General features: G+C 37.9%; 5 protein-coding genes across 9 annotated transcripts; 3 read left to right on the forward strand and 2 right to left on the reverse strand.

Annotated features, from left to right (window-relative positions):
• The first annotated feature begins 798 nt into the window (after positions 1-798).
• LOC119992517 (calcium/calmodulin-regulated receptor-like kinase 2) lies at positions 799-5,303 on the forward strand. 2 transcript variants are annotated; one of them, XM_038839250.1, is made up of 9 exons: positions 802-1,092; positions 1,591-1,656; positions 2,039-2,428; positions 2,537-2,690; positions 3,172-3,298; positions 4,110-4,195; positions 4,274-4,345; positions 4,458-4,661; positions 4,749-5,303. In XM_038839250.1, exons 3-9 carry the CDS (start codon positions 2,103-2,105, stop codon positions 5,037-5,039), a joined length of 1,260 nt encoding a protein of 419 aa, XP_038695178.1. In that variant the 5' UTR covers positions 802-1,092; positions 1,591-1,656; positions 2,039-2,102; the 3' UTR covers positions 5,040-5,303. The 2 variants fall into 2 exon arrangements, with proteins under 2 accessions (XP_038695179.1, XP_038695178.1); XM_038839251.1 differs by lacking the exon at positions 1,591-1,656 and having other exon boundaries at positions 799-1,092.
• Positions 5,304-6,606: 1,303 nt separating this feature from the next.
• LOC119993192 (O-fucosyltransferase 27-like) lies at positions 6,607-12,216 on the forward strand. 2 transcript variants are annotated; one of them, XM_038840203.1, is made up of 10 exons: positions 6,607-6,958; positions 7,440-7,524; positions 7,936-8,006; positions 8,087-8,175; positions 8,275-8,518; positions 9,338-9,450; positions 9,553-9,643; positions 9,757-9,885; positions 10,052-10,599; positions 11,247-12,216. In XM_038840203.1, the coding sequence occupies exons 1-10, from the start codon at positions 6,758-6,760 to the stop codon at positions 11,704-11,706; spliced, it is 2,031 nt and encodes a 676-aa protein (XP_038696131.1). In that variant the 5' UTR covers positions 6,607-6,757; the 3' UTR covers positions 11,707-12,216. The 2 variants fall into 2 exon arrangements, with proteins under 2 accessions (XP_038696131.1, XP_038696130.1); XM_038840202.1 differs by having other exon boundaries at positions 6,608-6,967.
• A 50-nt stretch (positions 12,217-12,266) lies between these two features.
• Positions 12,267-14,360, reverse strand: LOC119993193 (39S ribosomal protein L47, mitochondrial-like). Of its 3 annotated transcripts, none has more exons than XM_038840204.1 (2): positions 14,269-14,360; positions 12,267-13,061 (listed from the first exon to the last, which is right to left on the reverse strand). In XM_038840204.1, the coding sequence occupies exon 2, from the start codon at positions 13,028-13,030 to the stop codon at positions 12,605-12,607; it is 426 nt and encodes a 141-aa protein (XP_038696132.1). In that variant the 5' UTR covers positions 13,031-13,061; positions 14,269-14,360; the 3' UTR covers positions 12,267-12,604. The 3 variants fall into 3 exon arrangements, with proteins under 3 accessions (XP_038696132.1, XP_038696134.1, XP_038696133.1); XM_038840206.1 differs by having other exon boundaries at positions 14,247-14,271; XM_038840205.1 differs by lacking the exon at positions 14,269-14,360 and adding an exon at positions 13,252-13,374.
• Positions 14,361-16,797: 2,437 nt separating this feature from the next.
• LOC119993117 lies at positions 16,798-19,364 on the forward strand. Its single transcript, XM_038840056.1, has 6 exons — positions 16,798-17,084; positions 18,099-18,197; positions 18,290-18,398; positions 18,493-18,564; positions 18,712-18,717; positions 19,016-19,364. Exons 1-6 carry the CDS (start codon positions 16,888-16,890, stop codon positions 19,133-19,135), a joined length of 603 nt encoding a protein of 200 aa, XP_038695984.1. The 5' UTR covers positions 16,798-16,887; the 3' UTR covers positions 19,136-19,364.
• Positions 19,365-19,456: 92 nt separating this feature from the next.
• Positions 19,457-22,280, reverse strand: LOC119993116 (protein AUXIN SIGNALING F-BOX 2-like). Its single transcript, XM_038840055.1, has 3 exons — positions 21,456-22,280; positions 20,450-20,948; positions 19,457-20,365 (listed from the first exon to the last, which is right to left on the reverse strand). The coding sequence occupies exons 1-3, from the start codon at positions 21,905-21,907 to the stop codon at positions 19,592-19,594; spliced, it is 1,725 nt and encodes a 574-aa protein (XP_038695983.1). The 5' UTR covers positions 21,908-22,280; the 3' UTR covers positions 19,457-19,591.
• Between the last annotated feature and the right edge of the window lie 110 nt (positions 22,281-22,390).

Below are 22,390 nucleotides of genomic sequence, written 5' to 3' on the forward strand. Positions count from 1 at the left end.
CTTTTAAAAAGGTGTAGTCTATGCCTAATTAATTGTGTGGGAAATAGTCTAGTGGTGAATCTCTCTGAGGTTAAATTGTATGAACTCATAAGGTCTTGAGTTCGATTCTTACTAGGAGTAATATCCTTTGTGACCGCGCTTTGGGTTTTGACCAACTTACCATGTCGTCAGGTAGAAAACTTATCTGCACGTCGGCCTAGCAACCCGAGTTTAGGGGCATATCGAATGTATGAAATGACAAATTTGTATGATGGTTTTTGGTTAAAAAAAGAAGAAGAAGAGTAGTCTATACTTCCGAGAAGAGCAAGTATTTTCCACAATTTTCACAAAAAGTTTGGGGGATGGAAAACTCGAACCCATGTCGATCCACTGGATGACTTAAGTAAATTTTGGATATTTGGATTGTCTCACTTTTCCCAAATACCTAATAATTCGAGAAGAGCAAGTATTTTCCACATTTTTCACACAAATTTGGGAGAGGAGAAACTCGAATTCAAGTCAATCCACCGAATGTAAATTTTGTATATTTAGATTATTTCACTCTTCCCAAATACCTTATAATAAGTCGCAGGGTATTCATACCCTCTCAAGTATTATTTACTTTACAATTGCATACATACATACGCAAAAACAGAAATTGTATGCAAGAGCGACAAAGCATCAATGGATCAACCAAACAACCAAGAAAGTAACAAAGACGTAAAGATATTAATGGCGGATAATTTTATGAATTTATTACAGATGACCGGCTACGGACACTGTTTTTATTCACTTTTTTATGGCACAAACTGGGTTTATTCACTGGAGCGCCCCCGAGTCACGATTCGCCAAATTGTGTTCCTTGAAGTCTTGAACCCCTCTGTTCCTTTTTTATTTTTATTTTTTTTTTGGGTTTTGTCTTGCTTTTCCTTTTTATTCCCTGCCAATAAGCCTCCAATTAGGACTTGTTCAGTTTCTCTTTCTAGAGTGTGTGAAGAGTTCTTCTTGAACTGGGTCTTCAGCATTGAATCTCGACTTGGTTAAAACCAACAATTAGCCGTGGGAGGTGTACAAGGAGACTGATCAGCTTGTGGGTTTTCTTCAGTTGACGAGGTATGTCGTTTCTGTCAAGTTTAATGGGTTTTTTTGTTTACCCTTTTGAGATATGTTGCTGAATTTCGATGTATTATTGTGTTTTTGCTTTGTTTGGAGTTTCTGGTTGTTGAATTTGGTGTTCAAGAGAGTATTCTATTCGTTGTTTCCGTCGGGTTTGATTCCATTATAGAGAAAATAGTTGCTAACAGTAGGGTTGTCTGGGGTTTCAAACTCAAGATAAATACGTGAATAAATGCTTGAGTGATCAATTGAAATGCAACTTTAATTTTTGAGATCAATGGTACCTAGTGACTACGGTTAATTTATGTTAGCATAAATTGGAAGAATTGAAGAACATTAGATAGGGAATTTGGGATAGATAATGTCAATTAAAACAGCAATATAATGTTCTTGGAAAACATGAGACCAATCATGCTTCAAATTCTATTATTGAAATGCAATTATTTGTTACTTTTATTGACAACTAAGAAAAACAATGCCGGGAGCACTTTTCAGGATGGAACCGTATCTTTCAGATCGAACGAAACAGATGATGATGGAGTGATACGTCAGGCTAAATGGGTACTTAATTAAACCTTTATCTTTTTCTTTTAAGTAATCACGAACAAGTTATGCTCCTAAGCGTTCTGTGAGCTTTCCTTTTCTTCTTATTGTATAATGTGATGTTTCGAGGGGCTTCTCAATTCTCATAATGGACGCACAGAGGGATCATTTATTCTTGTGCCTATACCATGAAGTTCTATAATGTAGTTCATCATTAACTGTAAACAACGTTTATGAAGAGATCCTATGCACTATGTACCTTTTGTAATAATTTCGTTTTCTTTTCCATTTGAAATTTCCATTCCCTTGTCGGGTGAGGTTTCATTTTGTTCCCCAGAGGGGATCTACCAAGAACTTAAAAAGTCTTTACTTAATATATATGTATGCCATCTTATGACAGCGTGACTGCAGCACTTCTTCCCTCAATATGCATTCATATTCTGAATTCCAAAAGAGACCAAAGAATGGTTCATAAAGGTGATTTGGTTGCTATTGGAATCTCTGTTGGTCTGGCCCTCGGTATCTTGATAGCTTTACTAGTATTCTTCATCATAAGGTGGCACAAGCGGCGTGCTTATCTTCGACGTTGTGCAAATGACCGTTGTATGACAACTATTCCAATACGCATAAATGGCTTAGATACGAGCACTGACTTCAGTGCATCTCTGGCAAATGGACCAACTCCTCAGGCAACAAGATACCCTCAACAAAATAATCAGCTTTCTTGGTGGGGTAATCACAGTAAAGATCGACTTCCTTCTACTTCAGGCATACCTCGATATTCATACAAGTATGGGAAATTTTTTTAAGCATATACAAAAGATCATTTTGAAACCTGTCATATGATTGCAAAGAAGTGAATTCATATGAAATGATAATTTCCTATCATGTTTTTCAGGGATGTTCAGAAAGTTACGCAGAACTTTACAACTATTTTGGGACAAGGGTCATTTGGTCCAGTGTATAAAGCGACAATGCCTACAGGAGAAGTTGTAGCTGTGAAGGCACTCGCTTCTAATTCGAAACAGGGGGAGAAAGAGTTCCAAACTGAGGTAAGAACTTGATGTTTGATGTTATGATTAGAGTGGAAAGTAATTGGTTATTTCTCTAGAGCGTGACGTACGAGAAGGACATTTCATAACATATCATGTCTGTTCCATGTATTATATGTAAGAGGTAAGAGGCAAGAGGCAAGAGGCAGTCTCTTAAATTGGAAGCTCTGTTCCATGTATTATATGTAAGAGGTAAGAGGTAAGAGGCAAGAGGCAAGAGGCAGTCTCTTAAATTGGAAGCTAACAATCTGAGGGGCAACCACTATTGTGTTTACTGTCAACGAACTACTCTTGCAAACCTTGAGGGGAAAAAAGGAACAAATTCTGAAAAGCTTTCGTTTAATAGACTGTCAGATTATGCATTTTTTTTTATTTTCGCTTCTCTGTTTCCTTATGGCATTTGTAAACTTTCTATTTTGTCGTATTCAAAGTTTCCACGAAAGAATGTTTAGTTTTCATTGTTACCCATGTCTCTTTGCAGGTAACTCTTCTAGGAAGGCTGCACCACCGGAATCTTGTGAATTTACTAGGATATTGTGTAGATAAAGGACAGCGCATGTTGATATATGAGTTCATGAGCAATGGCAGTTTGGCCAACCTTTTATATGGTGAGCCAAGAAGCGCCTTTAATTTGCATGCCAAACTGTTATTTATCCTGACATCCGCAGGGAGTTGGGAAATAACATTTTTAAAGTTAAAGTTGCACGGAAACTATGGTTTTTCGGAGCTATTGTTGTCTATGAAGTTTAATCTAATCTCATTTCTATAAAATAAAAAATTTAATCATTTGTGTGACCTCTACTCTCTTTCTCCCTTCTCTGTTTACTTTAGTACGTAACAAATTATGCCTAAAGTATTATAATGGGGGAAATTAATTTGAAAAATATGCCATTTTAAGGCTGTCAAAATATGTGCAGAATTTGTCATTCAACTAGGGTCAAGGATGTGATCATATGAAACAGCATAAATTGTATCACTTTTGTCTATTAGCACATATTCTTTGTAAAGGCCAGTTAGAAACTTGTATCCTTTCGCTGGCTGGAGTTCATTGATACCCAATGGTGTCATGGCAACTATACTTGTATGTTATTGTTTCCTTTGTCCATTCATCTGTGATTCTCGATGTTTGTGATTTGTGAAAGGTGAAGAAACGTGCCTTTGTTCAACTCTGATTCTGTGATATGCAACTGTCGATGTTACAGCACCATGCATTTAGCGAGCGTGCAGATGATAGTGCTTAAACTTGTTCAACTCTGATTCCGATTAATGACCGTAGCTCGTGGAATATTTTTTTGAATGTAATTTGTTGTACCTGATTAGATACTATGTGAATATGAATGTTCATCAAGACTGTAATTGATGGTTGGATGTGTGCTCACAAACTTCCATCCAATAATTTTATGTTGAATATGCATTCAGACAAACAAGATCGAGTTTTAAGTTGGGAAGAAAGGCTACAAATTGCTCTTGATATTTCACATGGAATCGAATATCTACACGAAGGGGTAAGTTGAGCATTATTCTCTCTTCTTTCCTCATTTTAATGCGCATTTTAATCCCTTTATATGACAATCTTGGAACAGGCAGTGCCACCCGTCATACATCGCGATTTAAAGTGTGCTAATATATTGTTGGACCGGTCAATGAGAGCGAAGGTAAGCTGGGAAATGAACATATATGTATGTAGAATTAAGAATGGTAGATTCATTGTGAACTGCTTTTCCTCTCAAGTATTTGTTTTTTAAAATCATAATCGACGTCTGGCAGGTCGCTGATTTTGGACTGTCAAAGGAAGAGGTCTTTAATGAGTGCAACTCCGGCCTGAAGGGTACGTATGGCTACATAGACCCGGTGTACATAGCAACAAACAACTTCACCATGAAGAGTGACATCTACAGTTTTGGTATAATCATCTTTGAGCTAATTACAGCCATCCACCCACACCAAAACTTAATGGAATACGTTAATCTAGTAAGTCCCTCACCATCTGCATACTACATTAATCTTGTTGAAAACAGAATGGAGTTAATATCCCTTTTTCCGACATATTTCTCACAGGCTTCGATGAGTCCAGATGGTGTCGATGAGATACTAGATGAGCGACTCGCTGGAGAATGCAACATTGAGGAAGTGAGGCAGCTAGCTAAAATTGGTCACAAATGCTTGCAGAAATTGCAAAGGAGGCGTCCTTCAATAGTAGAAGTTTCACAGGCCATAGTGAAGTTAAAGCAGAGGCGGCTTACTAAGGAAGACACAATGTCTTTTGCCAGAGATGATTTATCACAACTAGCAAGTAAGATAGAGGACCAACAGGTGGTGTTGAGTGAGATGGGGAAGGAGGGTGCTTAACTGATCACAAGTTTATTTCTTTCCTTTTTTTGCCTCTGCTTTCTCATTATATCATTCTCTAGTGAACCTGATTATACCCAATATAGGAAAACCATCAATCCCCTTTTGCCTTAAAGAAGGCCAAGTACACAGATTTACACAGTAATGATAGTGATCCCAGCAGTTGATATCTCAATTATCGCAGTTTCTTAGTTATACGCACAAGATTTCATGTGCATCTTTTGGGACATGTGATGATAAAGAGAGAAACGAAAGTTTCAAGCATCCATTGCAAAAAGCTATTTGGGTTGAAAATGTTAATGATCACAGTGTTTTTTTTTCTAACCGCTCTAAGATTGCTCTGAGATTGACGCATATAATTCATAGATAAGTTTGGTTCTGCATGTGCATTTATGCAGAGTCACGTGGGAGGCACTTGATTGGCAAGTTCCATTGTTGTTCAAAATGGATTAAATGGTTTGAACTTTTAACATTTCTGAGTCTGACATTCAAAGAGGCAATAATAACTCTTACTTTACCAAACCACATTTACTTACTGCCCCAACTTAGCAGAGGCCCTCTTTCTTTGTGTCGTCTTCTTCTTCAATATTGGAGTGGTTGGTGTGTTTTTGACCAAATGTCCACTTTCCAGTTCAAATGGACATTCATTCATACCAAACCTAATCATACCCTAATTTATCAAGAATTAATACATATATGTTACTCTGATAGACTACTCTTAGAGCAAAGTTAGGACTTAGCTTACACTCTCTAATTGTCAAACTCATCTCACGTTCACTCAATTATGAACCAAATACCTCATTATATCATTAAAATTAATAAAAAATTTATTGACTTGTGAAAGAAAGAGAAAGAGAAGGAAAGGGAAACGAAGGATATTGAGAATCATTTTTAATTTATGACATAATAGTTTAGAATCAAGAAACTTATATTCTAATCATAGCTCGGAGATCAATAAGATCCTTCATTTGTTGTATTAAGTGAGATTCTCTCTTATTTAGGATTGTAAGCAAATTATTCGAAAAATCGAACTGAATGGTTAATCGACCAAATGGTTGGTTATTTTTAAAAAATATTTTGTGAGAATCGATCAAAAATCGATGAAATAACCACTGATAATCAATAGATCAATCGGTTAAACTCCTGTGAAAAAATGGGGGAAAAACCGACCGAAACTAACGTTTACACCCCCTACAAGTGTTGTTCAAGAACACATATGCTCATATTGGCCAGAAAGGGGAACTCTTTATGCGACGTGAGAGGGCCCTGTGGTCACGGGACATCCCATGGCTTCAACAATGGTAGATGGCACAGTACATGGCTCCATCACTCGGCATTTTTTCTTCCTTCACAATGGATAAGAAAGAAAACACAATTATTATACAATCAAAATGAATATTTTTTTTTTGTTTATTGTTTAGCATAATCCAACTGTTGTGACTTGTGAGGGGAAAATTAAAGAATCTATCTCCTTTCTATCAAACTTTGATTGGTCTTTTCCATTCACGCGCTTAAAGCGAGAGTTAATTGATCCGACAAGTCCTTGCAGTATTAGAGTGCATTAATCTGACACGCACAGTTTCTTTCTTTCTTACAAAGGCATGTTAAACGCTTGACTTTTCCTACTATGCTGCCTCTAGTGCTGTCTCTCTCTCATTCGGTCATTCCTCTGCACTTCTCTTTTCAAGTTTCTTCTGAGAGTTTTTGTAGAGAGAGAGATGGGGGTCACAGTGAAAGGAGAAGGGAAGGGTGTGATGAAATCCAAAATGAAGTGTGTGGGTTTGATTGGGCTCGTTCTATCGGCATTTTCTCTGTTTGTGCACTTTTTGCTTGCGAGATACACTGATGAGGGCATTGTGGAGTATCAATCTTCAATCACAATCTTCTCCTGGAGACCAACCCTTGAATCTTATGACTTGGCAAGAACTGTAATTCGCTTATGCCCCCATCATAAAGATCTCATCTTTTTCCTCCTATAGTTCGTTATCTTTGTTTTCTCGATACTTAATTTAACGATTTGGCAGTGTTTGGAAATTCTGACTTTTGGGAATTTCTGAACCTAGTTCTGTGATTTGAAGTGTTAATTCTTTATGGGTTTTGATTATCTTGTGATGGGTACTTGTGTAGGAAACTATTTGTTGTTCTTGTGGATATATGAAATGGGTATTCTTGCTGTTTGTTGTTGGGTGCTGTTTAGAACCATAGGGATAGGAAATTTCCCAGATAGGTTTGACGTCTTGATTCTGGCTTATATTTATGTGATCTGTTACTGTGTCACTTCAACAATAATGGAGTACTGTAGCTTTCACTTTAGATTCAGCTTGAGTTTGGTGTGACGGTGCGTGGACCATGACTCCCATCCATGGATTCTTATCTTGGTTATCTTAATCTGTCATCCAGAATCCATTGTATAGACGATTATGGGGCCCAGTGAAGCATCTTGAACCTTTACTTCCAGATGCAAATCCCAGAACATACTATCCTGGTACGCTCTATGTGCATCTTGGTGTTGTTTTTTTGGTACTTTTAAGCTTTTCTGTGTTTTAAATACCAAGAACAGCATAGGCAACACATAAAGTTGATTTTCAAAAATAATGAATCGTTCATAGAAAGGGCCAACTATGTTAATGATGATAAGTCTGTTTACCCATACTTTTGCTGCTATTTGGTTGCATTTTGGTTTTGCTTAGTTGGCCACCAAATCAGTAGGTTTTCCAACAAATGATGTTTAAGTAATTTGTTTTCACTTTTCTGAAATTAAATTTACATTGTCATCATCGTTAGACTGTTGACGCGGTAGAAATGTATTTATCGCTGTAATTTTTTTTATTAGTAGTTCTTATTTAGGTTTATATTTTCTGTGGCAACTGTTCCTAACTTTGAAATACCTACACAGATCCCAGTTCACAAACAACTGGGTTTATCTTTGTCAGGATACAAGGAGGTTTCCATGAGATCAGGAACGCTGTAAGAATGGCATTGTTGTATTCCATTTTACTGCTAATCACATGTACCAAAGGTGTGATGAACTTTGTTTGAATTTTCAGATAAGTGATGTTGTTGCGGTTTCTCGTTTTCTAAATGCAACCTTAGTTATTCCTGAGATTCTATCGACTACTAGCAGCAAAGGAATAAGGTTAACTTACTTCTCTGTGCTTGCTACGGTTTCAGCTTTTTCAATGGAAAATTAATAATAGATGGAAACGTATTGGTTATTATGTGTTGTTTATTGCAGCTCGCAATTCAAGAGTTTTGCCTATCTCTATGACATGGACCAATTCATGATGGCACTAGAAAAAGATGTCAAGATGGTAAAAACCCTTCCAAAAAACCTTAAAGGTGCAAGGAGAAAGAAGGAGATCCCAGTTTTTAGAGTTCCGTACTCCGCTTCACCTTATTATTATTTGCACCATGTTCTGCCAGTATTGAACAAGCATTCAGTTGTTGAACTAGTTGTTTCGGATGGTGGATGCTTGCAGGTAATGCCATTTATTTTTTACTTTTCACATGAAGCGGATTTGAATTACTTCTGCCCTAGAATTATTGCACATTTGAACTATCTGTATCAGCTGTGATCCCGTGGACTGCAGGTTACTGCAACTGAGTAACGCTTATGATATGTCACGTGCCTTTTTTTTTTTGAAAGTTTATTAGTATATGCAGGTGCTTCAAGTTCTCCATGAGTTGCATATAGGATGAGGATTGACTGAGCTTCAGTGTGTTAAAATAGTGCAATTGCATGGCTGCCTATATCACCTTTAGACATGTATACCTTGAGGAAGCCACTTAATATCCTATTCGTTTGTTATACTCCTTCCCCTTTTCTTCCTCCTGCACCCACCTCCTAATATTGATGATGAGCTGTAGACTTTTGTTGTATGTAGTACATTCAAAATTCACGAGGCCATAGTGTCCGTACTTATCAAGCTATTGTTTCATATTTGCATCCTGTATTTTATCTTTTTTCTCGCAAATTTCTCAAATTTTCCATAAGACTTGCAGTTTATGTCTCTAGTAACTCACATCTAGGCGATTTTCTACTAGTACTTTCAACTTCTTTCTGTGGAGTTGGTCTGTCCCGTCAACATTTATCTGTCTTCATGGTTTTGTACTTGACTAGTGTTTCTTGTGTCTGATATTACTTGGTGGGATCTAAGCTGCATTTAGCTTTAAGGAGTGAAATATTCTTCATTTCCCGTGTTCTCTATGTGGGTTAAATATGTTTCGTTCATGTCAAAAGTAATACTTTTGTGCCTCTAGTAAAATATTCTCTCTTTTTTCTTTCTTATTTGACACAGGCCACCCTTCCTCCTCATTTTGAGGAGTACCAAAGGCTAAGATGTAGGGTTGCTTTCCACGCCTTACAGTTACGACCGGAGGTCCAGGAACTTGCTCAGAGAGTCCTTCAGAGGTCCATTATTGTTCATCTTATAAATGCTATAGCTATACACAACTGTTATTTTTTCTTGTCCATTTTTTTTATCCTTGGCCTTATTTCTGTTTATTATTTCAGATTACGATCTCCTGGCCGCCCATATATAGCTTTTGATCCTGGGATGGCTCGAGATGCTTTGGCATATTATGGTTGTGCTGAACTTTTTCAGGTACCTGCTTCAAACTCGGTAGAGATGATTGGTGATTTGATGTATCAAACTCTTTATCCGGAAACCTTACCACCTGCATTTTATACATGTATTGTATTGGAACTTGTCCCAAGGATGTGCACACTGAACTCATTCAGCACAAGCGATCTTGGATGATAAAACGTGGCATTGTAAAGGGAAAGCTATATGTCAATTCAGAGGAACAACGCCTTAATGGCTCTTGTCCATTAATGCCGGAAGAGGTAAGAGATTATTGGATACTGGACTCTCAGTTGGTACCTTCGTGCCTTTTCCACAATTCTGAAAGATAGCTTCCTTTTGAACATCTTACATCATGCCCTACTGCTATTGTCATTTGGTGAATATGCATGATAAGCCTAACTGGGCTAAACCATTTGTTTTCTTTAGGTTGGAATTATTCTTCGTGCATATGGATACTCAAGGGACGCAATAATATATGTATCTGGTGGCGAAGTTTTTGGCGGCCAAAGAACACTAATTCCTCTTCGTTCGATGTTTGAGAATGTTATTGATAGATCTTCTCTCACCATGGGTTGGGAGCTCAGTAGAATTTATGGTCGTGAGGCTAACCTTGAAAGCTATCCAAAAACCCCTCCTTCTGTTGTGGAAGATAAGAAGGCTGTAGAATGGAAATTTGCAGGTCCACGGCCTCGCCCCCTTCCACCGCCTCCTGCACGTCCCAAAACATACAACATTGAAGGTTGGTGGGGTTGGGTTGCAGAGAGTGACAATGAGCCTGATAGTACAGTGTTTGAGTTGAGGACTAACGCCCATAAATTACTATGGGAAGCAATTGATTATGTAGTCTGTGTTGAAGCCGATGTATTCATCCCTGGATTTGACCGTGATGGCAAGGGACATCCAAATTTTGCAAGTTTGGTAATGGGGCACAGGCTTTATGAGTCGGCTGCATCTAAAACATACAGACTAAACAGGTATCAACTCTCTATCTGAACAGGTTATTTAATCACTAAATCAATTTAGTTAATTGCACATTTTCTTCACCAAAGCTAATTAGATGAGAATTATAATAAGATGCTTGAAGCTTGACTTCGGCCAATTTCATGGCTTTTAAATACGCTGCTATGCTAGGAAATTTGTCCCGATGATGAGATGATTGCTAAGTCTTCACTGTCGCTGCAATTTGTATGCCTGTCAAGGGATTTTATGGTGGATGTGACATGCTCTAACGCTGTTTGAATACTCTCTGCCTCATGATTAACATGAAATTTTTTCTGCAAAGACTACTTTTTGCGATTCCATGTTGGCTTAGTTTATATCGGCCATGCTTTTGAAAATGTTACTAATTCTCCATAACATCGTATTATCATATTATATCTACCTCACCCAGATAATGACTAGACTGTCTGACCATACCATACCGTACATTTTTCACAAGGATGTGTGCGTAAATATCATTTATCATACAATAGAACCAAGTTTGTCTTGAGTCATTTCAAATTATGAATTGAAGTTGATAATCTGGCTTGACAGTGTGTCTCCCCTCCCCTCTCCGATTGTCTCTTTATGTGTCGGAAGAATTTGTAGTGCTTTCCTCAATCTTCTTGTTTATGTTTTTCAGTCACTACAGGAAAGAGCTGGCAAATCTTTTAGAAAAAAATCGTGACGACTTGTACCATGCAAACCATACATGGTTGACCTCAATACGTCGGCATCTGACAAGAAGTTTAGTTAATGGATTAACAGAAGCATCCGGTGAATCAAAGCCATTATCTTTTCTCTCACACCCAGTCCCTGAATGTTCCTGCTTGAGGCGTGTTTCTGATGAAATGTCATTTAATTCTTCAAGTCTGACTCACATGCAAGTTCAGGCTGCCCTTGGGGTTAGGAACCATTGCCCTGCTTGGATGGACCGTGGATTGAACTCACGCTCAAAAGACAAGGAGACTGAAGAGGATCTCGATGAAGATGATTCATTATCATCCGGGTTATTCTTTAAGCCTAATCATGAAAGCATAGGTGAAGAAATGAATAAAGAGGAAGCTCATCTGGATGACCAAGATGAAGAGGGTGGAGAATGATATGGAAATAAGCTTTATTGGACTCGATTACTGGACTTTAGGAGCTGTATATAATCATTGGTTGATTCTCAGAAAGGTCAAGAACGGCTTGGCTTTCTGTTTCAATCTGAGCCTATGTGACGTAGGGGAGAACGAAGATTCACCATAGTAAGTTGGCTCACATCAGTAGGAATTCATCAGTTCGGGCACGAGGGCACTTCCATATTACTGCTGGGCTATATCAATTAGTTAAAGCTTTGCCCTTTTGGGGGGAAAAGAAGACAGTCTGGTATTTATCTCAACCCCAAAATCAATTTTGATCTTCACTAGCTTGCTTTCCATTGTCTTTGAGTTCATTTTAAGTAGAGGAAAACACCTGCAGTTGATGTAAGATATGTAAAAAGCCAGAGTGGGTAGTAGATAAGTATTAACCTTTTGATTGAATGTATGGATTCTTTTTGTGCTTGGTTTGTGATGGTTTGCTTAAACATCACAATCAAAGCACTCTAATGGAATTTTGTATTTTCTTTCTCTTGCTGATTACTTAAGATTAATAGTCAAGAAAGCAGAAGGTCAGAGTATTCAAATCAAGAACAATGTATACATATCACTAACAAGGTTAAGTGGAGAAATACTTTCAAACTTGTCACATCAATATATAGCTTGATCATCAAGATATCGAGCTATATAACCAGTAGCCAGAAACTAGGCTTGCGCATGTACAAGCAAGCATAATCATTTTTCGAGTCCGAGGCGTGGACTCCGTTTGGTGGAGCGATTACGCTAACTTAAAAATTCCACCAAACGGCCTAAATACGCGCATGAGGTACTTCAAGAATGTAACATAACACAAATACATCAACAGCAAACCCAATCGGACCAAACAAGTTGGAACCATCATATTGCATTTACCATCTCTTCATAATGCATTTATCATCCTCTTCATATCAGCAGACCTCCTGGGATCTGGCTCATCAATTGCTCTCTCAGTAAGAACATGCTTGATGCGGCACATGGACTTCCTTACCTTGGGAATGCGCTCCGGATTAGGGAATCTAAGGTTCTGTGCATGAAGCATCTGCCTCTGAGTCATCAACATGTTCTTCTCCTTCAACAGAACATACCAAAGCTTGTGAAGATCATCCCAAGACTTTAGTCGAAGCTCTGTTGCCTTCCAACTTCGACCATAAACAGGTTTTTCATCTTCAGGACCCCTATCTTTCTCAAACAACTCCTCGAGGGGGTTTCTTATTAATGTTGCTGTAGAAGCAGCAGCTGTGGAGGCTGCAGAATTTTCAGACTTTGCAGCTAAGAGCATCCTCCCAACAAATCTTGTCATAAACATGGCTTTGAGCAGACGACTTTCAAAGCCAAGTCTGCAGTAAAAAAAAAAGTGCATCAGAAACAAAGACAACATTCAACATGAATCTGAAGGTTTAGGGTTTAGGAATAGAATCCAAATCATAAGCCATGAAAATGCAATCCAACCATGTGCCCGGTAAGATCATGGTAGTGAAGACAGTACAGGCGAGTAAGTTGGAAGCTTCTTCAGTCACTGAAACTTACCTTGATATCGCAAACGAAGAAATTGCCTCAAAACATTAGTCAAATTAATGAACAGTTTTGGGACAGAGTGCGTTTGCTTGATTGAATTTTAGAGATGATAACAATATGCCAATAGGAAAAGGGCCTGAAAATCAGAAACACATCAGATTCGGGCGAGTGATACTGGCTGAGCGCTATCTCACTTGAAATTCAATCTTTCTATCCTCTAAAACTTGGTTCGATCTAGACAAACAGTCAAACACACACACGCCTACAGATTGAGTGACACCAACACAACTTCATTGATAATCAATTGAACCTGAAAGCTATTAGATCTCCACTTCCACATTGACTTTGAAAAAAAAAACACAAACCCATTTGGAATTATTGCTTCTATATGAAAAAGAACTCAACAGCCTTGCTCTATTCAAATTCACTTGAAATTAAATATTTATCTATTCTAAAACTTGGTTCGATCTAGAGAAATACACACTTAAACATTGAGTGACACCAACATAATACAATTTGGAAAAGAATCAACTGCCATGAATCTATGGATGAAGGTAGAGAGTAATTGCAGGTGTCTTATACAAAAAAAAAAACCCTAAACTATTAATCAAAGACTGTAAATTGCTCGTCCCTCTATATACAAAGAGAAATCATCTAATAAAGATATACAGTTGGAGAACCCAATGGTTAGAGAATATTCTTTCATTCATGTTGACAGTAATTCAGCACAAACAACGTCAATCACTCACATTATGAACAAATGATAAGAAAAAACAATAAAACCCATTTGCGCAGTCGTATGCATGTCTAAGAATTCACAGTTCATATGGTATACGAAAATGCTAAGGCGAAAAACGAAAAACCTAGTATAACCCAAATAGCAAAGCTAAAACACAATTCGATCCAGAGAATGCAACAGGAAGGACGACACAGCATATCAAAGAACGAATGGAAATCACTAGAATTCAAGATGCATTAGAGAAAAAAACTAAATAAAATGGATCGACCAAGTTCATGAGTGAAGCTCGCCGAGCAGCGAAGCTAAAAGTGTAGCGATCTGAAGAATCTGGCCTCTGTTGGACCGTGAGGAGAAAAAGGGTTTTATCGGAAGTCTCGTTAGGGTTTAATTGGACGGTGGAGATTAATTCATTTAATTGAGTAATTGGGCCCTGTAACCCACTCATAAATTATACCGGCTAATTAATAGATTTTTATTTTAATACTTTTTTTTCATTTTTTTAAAACCGATTAACCTCAAAATCATCATATTCATAAGCCGAGGCCGGATTCCATTATGAGACTATTGGATCGGGTCTAACCCAGACCGATGAAAATATTTCAAATCGAACCTATCCGATGGCGGGATCTGCTATAATTTATTTTATGAATGTGTTTTGATTTGACTTAGGTAGGAATTCTCCCACGAGCTCCTAAAATGAGGTACTGACTTTTATGATTTATTTTTAGGTTTCAAAATATTTTTTTTAAAAAAATCGAAAAAAATATATTTATATTTTGATTGGTCTTATGAACCCGACGATATATTTTTTTGTTCGAAAACAAAAATCAAACGCATCTAACAAAGAAGCAGATTCATTTGATACAGGAATCAAGCTAAGAAACCCTTCATTATCTTCTTCTATCAGATAAACATGTATATTTCAGATAAATGTGTTTATTTTCCATCATTTTTTATCCTTTTTCTTGGGGGAATTCTTTAATTGGCTATGAGCAGCAGCAAAGAAACGACATCTGGTGAGCAAATGGGGTACCTAGAAGAGTTGAGAATATATTCTATTTATGGACATGCATACAATAATGAAACTACTTGATAAATAAAAGAAGAATGACAAAAGAGATATTTTACATTGACCATTATATGGCAATATATAATATATATATATATAAATCTCTTATTTATTTCTGATATTTGGCTATAAATAGAGAGTTTGATTGATATAAGGATTACAAAAGGATCAACCCTATTGGAAGATATTTGAAGGAGTAGATGAGGAGAAGAAGAAGAAGAGAGGTGTAAGATGAAGATAGGAGACTTGTTTGGTAGCCAAGGATGACTTGCCTGCCTCCTTCACCAAGATGGGTTTTCATTAACACAATTTGATCTTCCTCTTGTTGGGGGTTATGTCAGGCAGTCTTGATCTTGGCTAATCAGACAGGCTCTTTTCTTTCATCTTAGACCTTCTCTTCTTTACCCACCCAAGGAGACTCTGCCTGCCTGGGGTACCCTGCAGAAAAGGCTCTTTCATTTCATACAAGGTCTGATCTCTTCTTCAGAATTCATTTGATGCTGCAGATTGTGTATTTCTATATTTTATTTTCCTTTTCTGGTGGGGAAAAACATGAACTAATTATAATATATATATAGAGAGAGAGGAATTCTCCTGTAAGTACACAAAGTAATGATCTAAAATAAGTACAGTTTTTTGACCATTGATTTAAGTGAAATGACTAGTGGAGCCCACTATTTTGGGTCCCACATGTTTTAAATCAATGGTGAAAATATGTGTACTTATTTTAGATCATTGTTTTGTGTACTTATAGGAGAATTCCTCTATATATATGTATGTATGTATGTATGTATATGAAATGTCATTCTAATTTTGGATTAATTTCTATCTATATATTAATTTCTTGTTGGTCCAAAAAATATATGTGAATATATGCACCACTCCTTGAGTATGTGGTTCACCACCATCTCATTTCTATCATGTACGAAATTTTGATTGATTTGGATAACTCTAATGTCATGAAAATGATATTTAGTTGTTAATTAGTCAAAGTCAAAAGAATCTGAAATTTTACTATTTTTTTTTTTTTTGATAATTGAGAACCGCCATATACGAGATTGTCCTTTGTATATATGATATGGGTCTAAAGTCTAAACTCGGGTCATAAAATTCGCGCGCACAGAAGTTTCCTATCTAATAATATGATAAGTTGGACAAAAACTTAATGCATTAAATTTCATTATGGATGAACCCAAACGCTTAATGATCTTTTGATTGATTATAATTTGCCTGACAATATATTAAAAGTAAAAAAATTACTTTTGTGCATAGATTAGCATTCAAGTTCAATTTTTTGTATTGAGGCTTGGTTCACAAAAATCATTTTGCTATTTTCTGCTTTTTACCAGTTTTTTATTTTATGTTTTCTGTGTTTTTGAGTTTTGGTCTCAAAATGCCCAAAACGTCTATTTGATATTTTGAAAATTTAAAGAGAATAAGTTAAAAAATACTAAAAATGCATTTTGAACAACAACGCAAACCAATTACATTTTAGCCTCTTTTTTTTTCTCATTTCTAAAAATTCAAAATCGAAAATACTCTCAAAACACTCAAACAAATCAACCCATAATTCAGTATATCTCGGTGTCCGGATATTAGTCCGATGTTTGTTCTTTGGTTTGTAATTCATTTGTTAAGTGTAAGTTTGTTATTATGAAATGAAGTTTAATTTTTTTTTAAAAAAAACCATAATTTTAAGAAATTAAAGAACGATGTCGTTTAAAACGACGAAAATTAGTATTCCATTTGTTTTCCAAACTACTGTCCAGTACGCTGCAAATCCACGACCACCAAAGCTAGGTCCGATTCTCCGACTCAACCCTGCCTCCTTCATCAGTCAATGGCGTCTCCAGTCACCGGGGAGCCTCTGATCTCGATAGCGTTGATAGCTCTTCTTTCATTTCTTCTGGTATCGTCTTCTCTGGCAAGCTCAGACGTCCCCTTCATGGTCGTACAGAAGAAGGCCACATCCACCAGGCTCAAGTCAGGCGCCGAGCGCGTCTCCGTCTCCATCGATATCTACAACCAAGGATCCACGTATGTTTTATGTATTTCGTTAACGGCGGTGTTTCTATTCTCTATTTGATCCAGATCTAGCTTTAAATTCCAAGTCGCCTTGCGTTTATTCGTCTATTTTGTTCGTCGATTGATTATAATGTTTTGTATCATTTTCAACTTTTTTTTATTATTTTCAACTTTAATTGTTGAGATGTGATTTGTTGGATTGCTCCGATAGGTAGAAAGGACCTTTTGTTCTAAGAACTGAAGAGTGATCTGTTTGGATGGTCTGGAAAATTACGCATAGAATCGAAAGCTTTCTGGATTATCTTGATTATTAGGTTTCGTGTTATATAGAATTCAAAGGTGAATGAATCATGCCTTGTGTACTGTGTGATTGAAACTGACACCGCCAACTGCTGCTGGAGCCTTGTGCATAGGAGTTGTTTAGCTTTTACCTATCTTAGTGTTGTCATACTTGTTTGTGCTGGTGGGTTTGGGATTTCATGTTTGCGAATAAATATTGGGTTAATAATGGACAAGTGCAAGAGCTTCTAGAGACGATATCATTTTTTGCTTGTGGATTGCTAGGTTGGTTGATTTGGCTAATTATTAGTAGATTGAATACAGCCTCATAAGGCAATGAGCTCCTCAAAACCTTCATTTATTTCACACCTTTGAACTGTGGAGTGTGGACTGCTTGTGCTCCTTTTGTGTGTGTAACAACCTGTTGGTTTAGGGCTTTGATAATTTATCTTACCACTAGAGAATTGGGTGAATAGATCTTGATGTACGGTCAACTGAGGCACTATAGATTGACTTCAAATGAGGAACAAGGCTCTTTTATGTTGATGTATTTTTGCTGTTCGAATAAAATGCTGATGTATTGTTATGCCCTTTTTTCCCCTTATTCTTCTAATTGAAATGACTAAATGAATGCATTACATGTTAATTTCTTTTACCTTTATACTTGTTATGTGCTTGATGTATCGTGTTTGTATTTGTAACGTTTTTTTGACTCTAAAGTTTTGCATTTATTCTATCAACTTTCAGAACCGCATTTGATGTAAGTCTTGCCGATGAGAATTGGCCTCAAGATGTTTTTGATGTTGTTAATGGCAACACTTCGCATTCATGGGAAAGACTTGATGCGTGAGTTTCACTTTACTGTACTACAATTTGATTACATGGACAGCCTTTTTCCTGAATAGTCTCACAACGTTGTGAAACTCTGTGACTTTCAGTGGCGGTATTTTATCACACTCTTTTGAATTGGAGGCCAAAAAGAAAGGTATGCACTATGGCGGACCAGCAGTCATCACATTTCGCATTCCTACAAAGTCTGCTCTACAGGTTTGGCATCCAAATGGGTTCCTAGTTTTTTTCAGCTCTTTCTGTTTTCCATCCATGTGATTAAGTTGTTCTTTTTGGATGTCACATGATTTAGGAGGCCTATTCAACTCCAATCCTGCCCTTAGATGTCCTTGCAGAAAGAGCTCCCGAGAAGAAGTTTGAATGGGTAAGTTTCTCCTTGAAATTACTGATCTATCAATAAATTTGTGCTTGAATGTCCTCTTTGTTACTGTATTTAAATTCTCTTTTTAACTAAGCATTTTTTTGGTTGTTGTTTCACGTAATATCTACTACCGCGGTCAAACTTTTGCAGGCTAAGGTATGTGTGATTCTTGTTGTACTCTCAATATTTAGATTACTAATTTATTTTAAAATGTGATTTCGAAATCCCTTATTTCGTATACACCATCAAATACATGATAATAGGCTGTGGTTTCAAAAGATTTGCTCAGGTTAAGCTTAGACTGTGATTATTCCATGTGAGGGGCCGATTGAACCTTTTATGTGTTGATTGTTCTTCTGCGTGTGTCAGCACAGGCCTAGCTTCTTCTTTGTGTCCCTGCCCTGACATGTATTCTTTTCGTGTGGCTTAACTATCTTCATTTATGTTTTTGCAGAGGTTGCTAGCGAAGTACGGGTCTCTGGTTTCTGTGATCTCCATCATTGTTCTTTTTGTTTACCTGGTTATTACCCCATCAAAATCCAGTGCTGCAAAAGGTAGCAAGAAGAAGCGCTAAATCATTTGAGCTGCCAAGCAAAAGCATTAGCTTGTCCGTAAGCACACCTGACCTGTGCTTAGACGCTCTTTTTGTAGGATTTCCTACGTTTTTGTTCTTTGTTACTTTCGTAGATTGTAGTTAAGGAGCAAAGCAGGAGATGAGTTATTGCTACACTTGCTTATATACTTCGCAACCAATTACTGCTTTTCAAATTTTAATGTTACATTGAAGGCTGGCTTTTGACTTTGGTATTATTTGTTCCTTAGCTTTTGATTGTTGACTGTTGAGTTTGGTACAAGGATAACATAAATTTGAGGCTATCCACCTAATACTCGTCTGTTTGCCATGTTTTATCCTTAAAGATAAAGGCCAACACTTATATAAAGTTACATCTGGCAAATCTCTGGTAAATTTAATACGTAGCATACAACACTAAATCGCAAACAGCTAGGAAAAACCATAAGAATCAATCACCTAGGATGCACCTACAGTCCGCACAAAGTCTGGTGCATCTTTCCTGGGCCCGACCAATGTACGGTACAGGTACATCCTCTCTACTTTCTGACTATCATCATCACAAGATTCCATCTGATCATCTTCATCAATGATCTCCACGTTCAGCCTGGGCATCATCTTTGCAAGGGTCTTGCAGCCTCCAATGGTAACATCGCAGGATGACATCCAAAGGGATCGCATTGTTTCATACTTTCCCATGTCCGTTAGAAGTGCTTTGTTACCAAAGGGACTGTCCATGATCTCTAACTTCCGGAGTTTCTTACATCCATTTAATACATACTGCATTCCCTTGTCGCTGTCTCCGGCAAATGCTATGGACAGCATCTCAAGCTGCTCACCATACATTCCAATGTAGAGGAAAACTTGGTCGGTTAGAAGGCCCGAGAGGGACAGCCTCCGGAGACCCTTGCATGCATGAACAATAGCCCCAAAACCTTCATCCAGTGGCTGCATGGTGACAGCGTCCGGTTTATTCGGCTCAAGGATGCACAGCCTGAAGCGGGTGAAATTAGGGCAGTTCTTGGATACTGTTATGAGGGCTGCATTGGTCATCTGCTGGCAGAAGTATAGCAATGAATTAAGCATAGGGCAGCCAATGGATATGGCAACAAGACCTTCCTCTGTCACAGATTTCCCAACAAAAGGATCGGATGGGAAAACCCTCAATTCCTGCAATTCTTTACAAGTAGAAGCCACAACTCCTAGTCCCTTGTCTCCAATACAATCCAGTATCTGCAGAGATTACTAATTCACATTATTTAATTACTTAATAAATAAAAAGGTGTGATTTTAGTATGAATAGCTAAAAAGTCATACCCATAAGCGTTGAAGTTTACTGCAGCGGCGAATCAGGCCAATGAACTCAACACCACGTACTCCAGGAGCATAACTCAGGTTCAGGGAGGTCAGGTTGGGGCAAATTGGGTGAATAGCTGTCAGGCAGTAGTAAGGAGAAACTTCCAAAATACCAGACAAACTCCTAATGGAATGACACTTTAGTATCGCGGTTTTCAATTTATCAAAGGTCTCCAAATGACTATCAGGTAAATAAGATCCAATACCCAATTCTACCAGTTGTGGAGCTTGCATTAATATCCGCTGTAGAGAGTGGGTGGGAACAGCACGATTTAACCTCAAACTCTTGAGGTTCGGTGATCTTGCAACAAGCCTCTCAAGAGCAGCTAAATAGATCTCTCCCTTGAGGCACGCAAAATTCAATGAGACAAGAGAAGAGCAGCTGTCCGGGAAGCAACTAATCCAATGGCCACTGTAGTCCTCCACTTCACTTTCTTGCAGGTCCAGCTCCCTAAGGAACCTGAACTCAACAAACAAACACAAAAGGAAACATCAATATAGATCTTGGACCTTAATAAAAAATCAAAAGACAAACTGTGCATGACACCAAGCCCACCTACAACTCCTCTTCTACTTTAGCTAAAGTCCCACAAAATCATATCATAAAACATCCTACTAACATGTTTACAAAGTTGATGAAAAAAACATGTCAAAGCCTCAAATCTCAAAAATATTTGGGGCTTCGCCGTTTCGGGATTAAAATAGACAGACAGACAAGAAGCTGGCTTTAAGCAGCCAATATCAACAAATAATGACCCTTTCAAATCGCACTAACAGCTAAAAATGCAACCAAGGTTCAATACCAGAACCCCTGGAAACACAAAAACCAGGCAAACTTCTTGTCTGGCGATCTGCAAAGCGGTATAAACCTCCTAGCTTAAACCAAAGTCCACTCAACAATCAAATACCATAACAAGCTCAATCAACAAATCTAGTAGAGCGCAAAACATAACAAAAAATTCCTTACCTGCAATTTCTAGCCACAGCTGCAAGACCACGGGTGGTGAACCCTTCACAGCTGACAAGGACCAAAGACTTGAAATTTGGAAACGAACGAGCGAGCAGCTCGAGGCTCTCGTTAGAGACCACCATCCTCTTGAGCCTCAGCTCCTCCAGCCCGACCCGACTACGCACCAGGGCCTCGATCCATGGATATACTAATCCACCCCAATCGAGTGGCACCAAGTTGAAGTCGGCGAAATGCGGCTTCCCCTTCAAGGTCAACGACTTGAGACCTGGAAACCTCTCGATCACCCTCTCCGGACTAATCGCATAACAGTTCCCAATGAACACCCGCTCCCTACTGCACCTCTCGATCTTGTACCACAACTTGCAAACCAGAGACACAGCGTTCCGGTCTCGATGCGAGGTCACAAAATCAAATACGTGCTCCAAAACCTCATAGGGGAAGTAGTTCATCTTCTTCTTCTTCACAAGCAAGTGAAGCTAAAACCACCTCATCTGCATCAAATATCAGATCTAAACAATCATCGTACAGAAACAACGACTGATTTCCAACATCAGCTGCTACTCAGAATCAGATCTGAACAAGAGGAGATAGTGCCAGAAATTGAAGAAAAAATTAATCAAACCAGTGAATACTGATGATTGCAGTAAAAAAAGAAAAGAAAAAACAGATCAAATTCTCGTAGATCAGCGGATCTGAGCAGTTCCGTAAATGGAAATCATCAAGGAAATCGAAAATCTAATGATGATATCAGTAAAAGGAAAGGACACGAAGCTACAGAGAGAAGAACAACTCGAACCAGAGATCACTCTCCTCATTTGTGAAGGCTGAGGGAAACTGAGCTCTTTAGTTGAGCAGATTTAACCATGGTTAAGCGAGCAAGCTTAACCAGGGTTAGTTTCGAAATCCGACGGTGAATAAATATTTTCAATCGA

The sequence above is a fragment of the Tripterygium wilfordii genome, chromosome 23 (assembly GCF_013401445.1).
Source record: "Tripterygium wilfordii isolate XIE 37 chromosome 23, ASM1340144v1, whole genome shotgun sequence".
Lineage (NCBI taxonomy): Eukaryota > Viridiplantae > Streptophyta > Magnoliopsida > Celastrales > Celastraceae > Tripterygium > Tripterygium wilfordii.

Coding starts and splice junctions, on each gene's coding strand:
- LOC119992517 (XM_038839251.1), top strand. CDS start 2,103: ATGGTTCATAAAGGTGATTTGGTTGCTATTGGAATCTCTGTTGGTCTG. Junction 2,429..2,536: donor ATACCTCGATATTCATACAA/GTATGGGAAATT, acceptor CATGTTTTTCAG/GGATGTTCAGAAAGTTACGC. Junction 3,299..4,109: donor TTTGGCCAACCTTTTATATG/GTGAGCCAAGAA, acceptor ATATGCATTCAG/ACAAACAAGATCGAGTTTTA.
- LOC119993192 (XM_038840202.1), top strand. CDS start 6,758: ATGGGGGTCACAGTGAAAGGAGAAGGGAAGGGTGTGATGAAATCCAAA. Junction 6,968..7,439: donor CTTATGACTTGGCAAGAACT/GTAATTCGCTTA, acceptor TCTGTCATCCAG/AATCCATTGTATAGACGATT. Junction 8,519..9,337: donor CGGATGGTGGATGCTTGCAG/GTAATGCCATTT, acceptor TATTTGACACAG/GCCACCCTTCCTCCTCATTT.
- LOC119993193 (XM_038840204.1), bottom strand. CDS start 13,030: ATGTTTATGACAAGATTTGTTGGGAGGATGCTCTTAGCTGCAAAGTCT.
- LOC119993117 (XM_038840056.1), top strand. CDS start 16,888: ATGGCGTCTCCAGTCACCGGGGAGCCTCTGATCTCGATAGCGTTGATA. Junction 17,085..18,098: donor ATCTACAACCAAGGATCCAC/GTATGTTTTATG, acceptor ATCAACTTTCAG/AACCGCATTTGATGTAAGTC. Junction 18,198..18,289: donor TCATGGGAAAGACTTGATGC/GTGAGTTTCACT, acceptor TGTGACTTTCAG/TGGCGGTATTTTATCACACT.
- LOC119993116 (XM_038840055.1), bottom strand. CDS start 21,907: ATGAACTACTTCCCCTATGAGGTTTTGGAGCACGTATTTGATTTTGTG. Junction 20,949..21,455: donor GCTGTGGCTAGAAATTGCAG/GTAAGGAATTTT, acceptor TGTTGAGTTCAG/GTTCCTTAGGGAGCTGGACC. Junction 20,366..20,449: donor GTAAACTTCAACGCTTATGG/GTATGACTTTTT, acceptor TAATCTCTGCAG/ATACTGGATTGTATTGGAGA.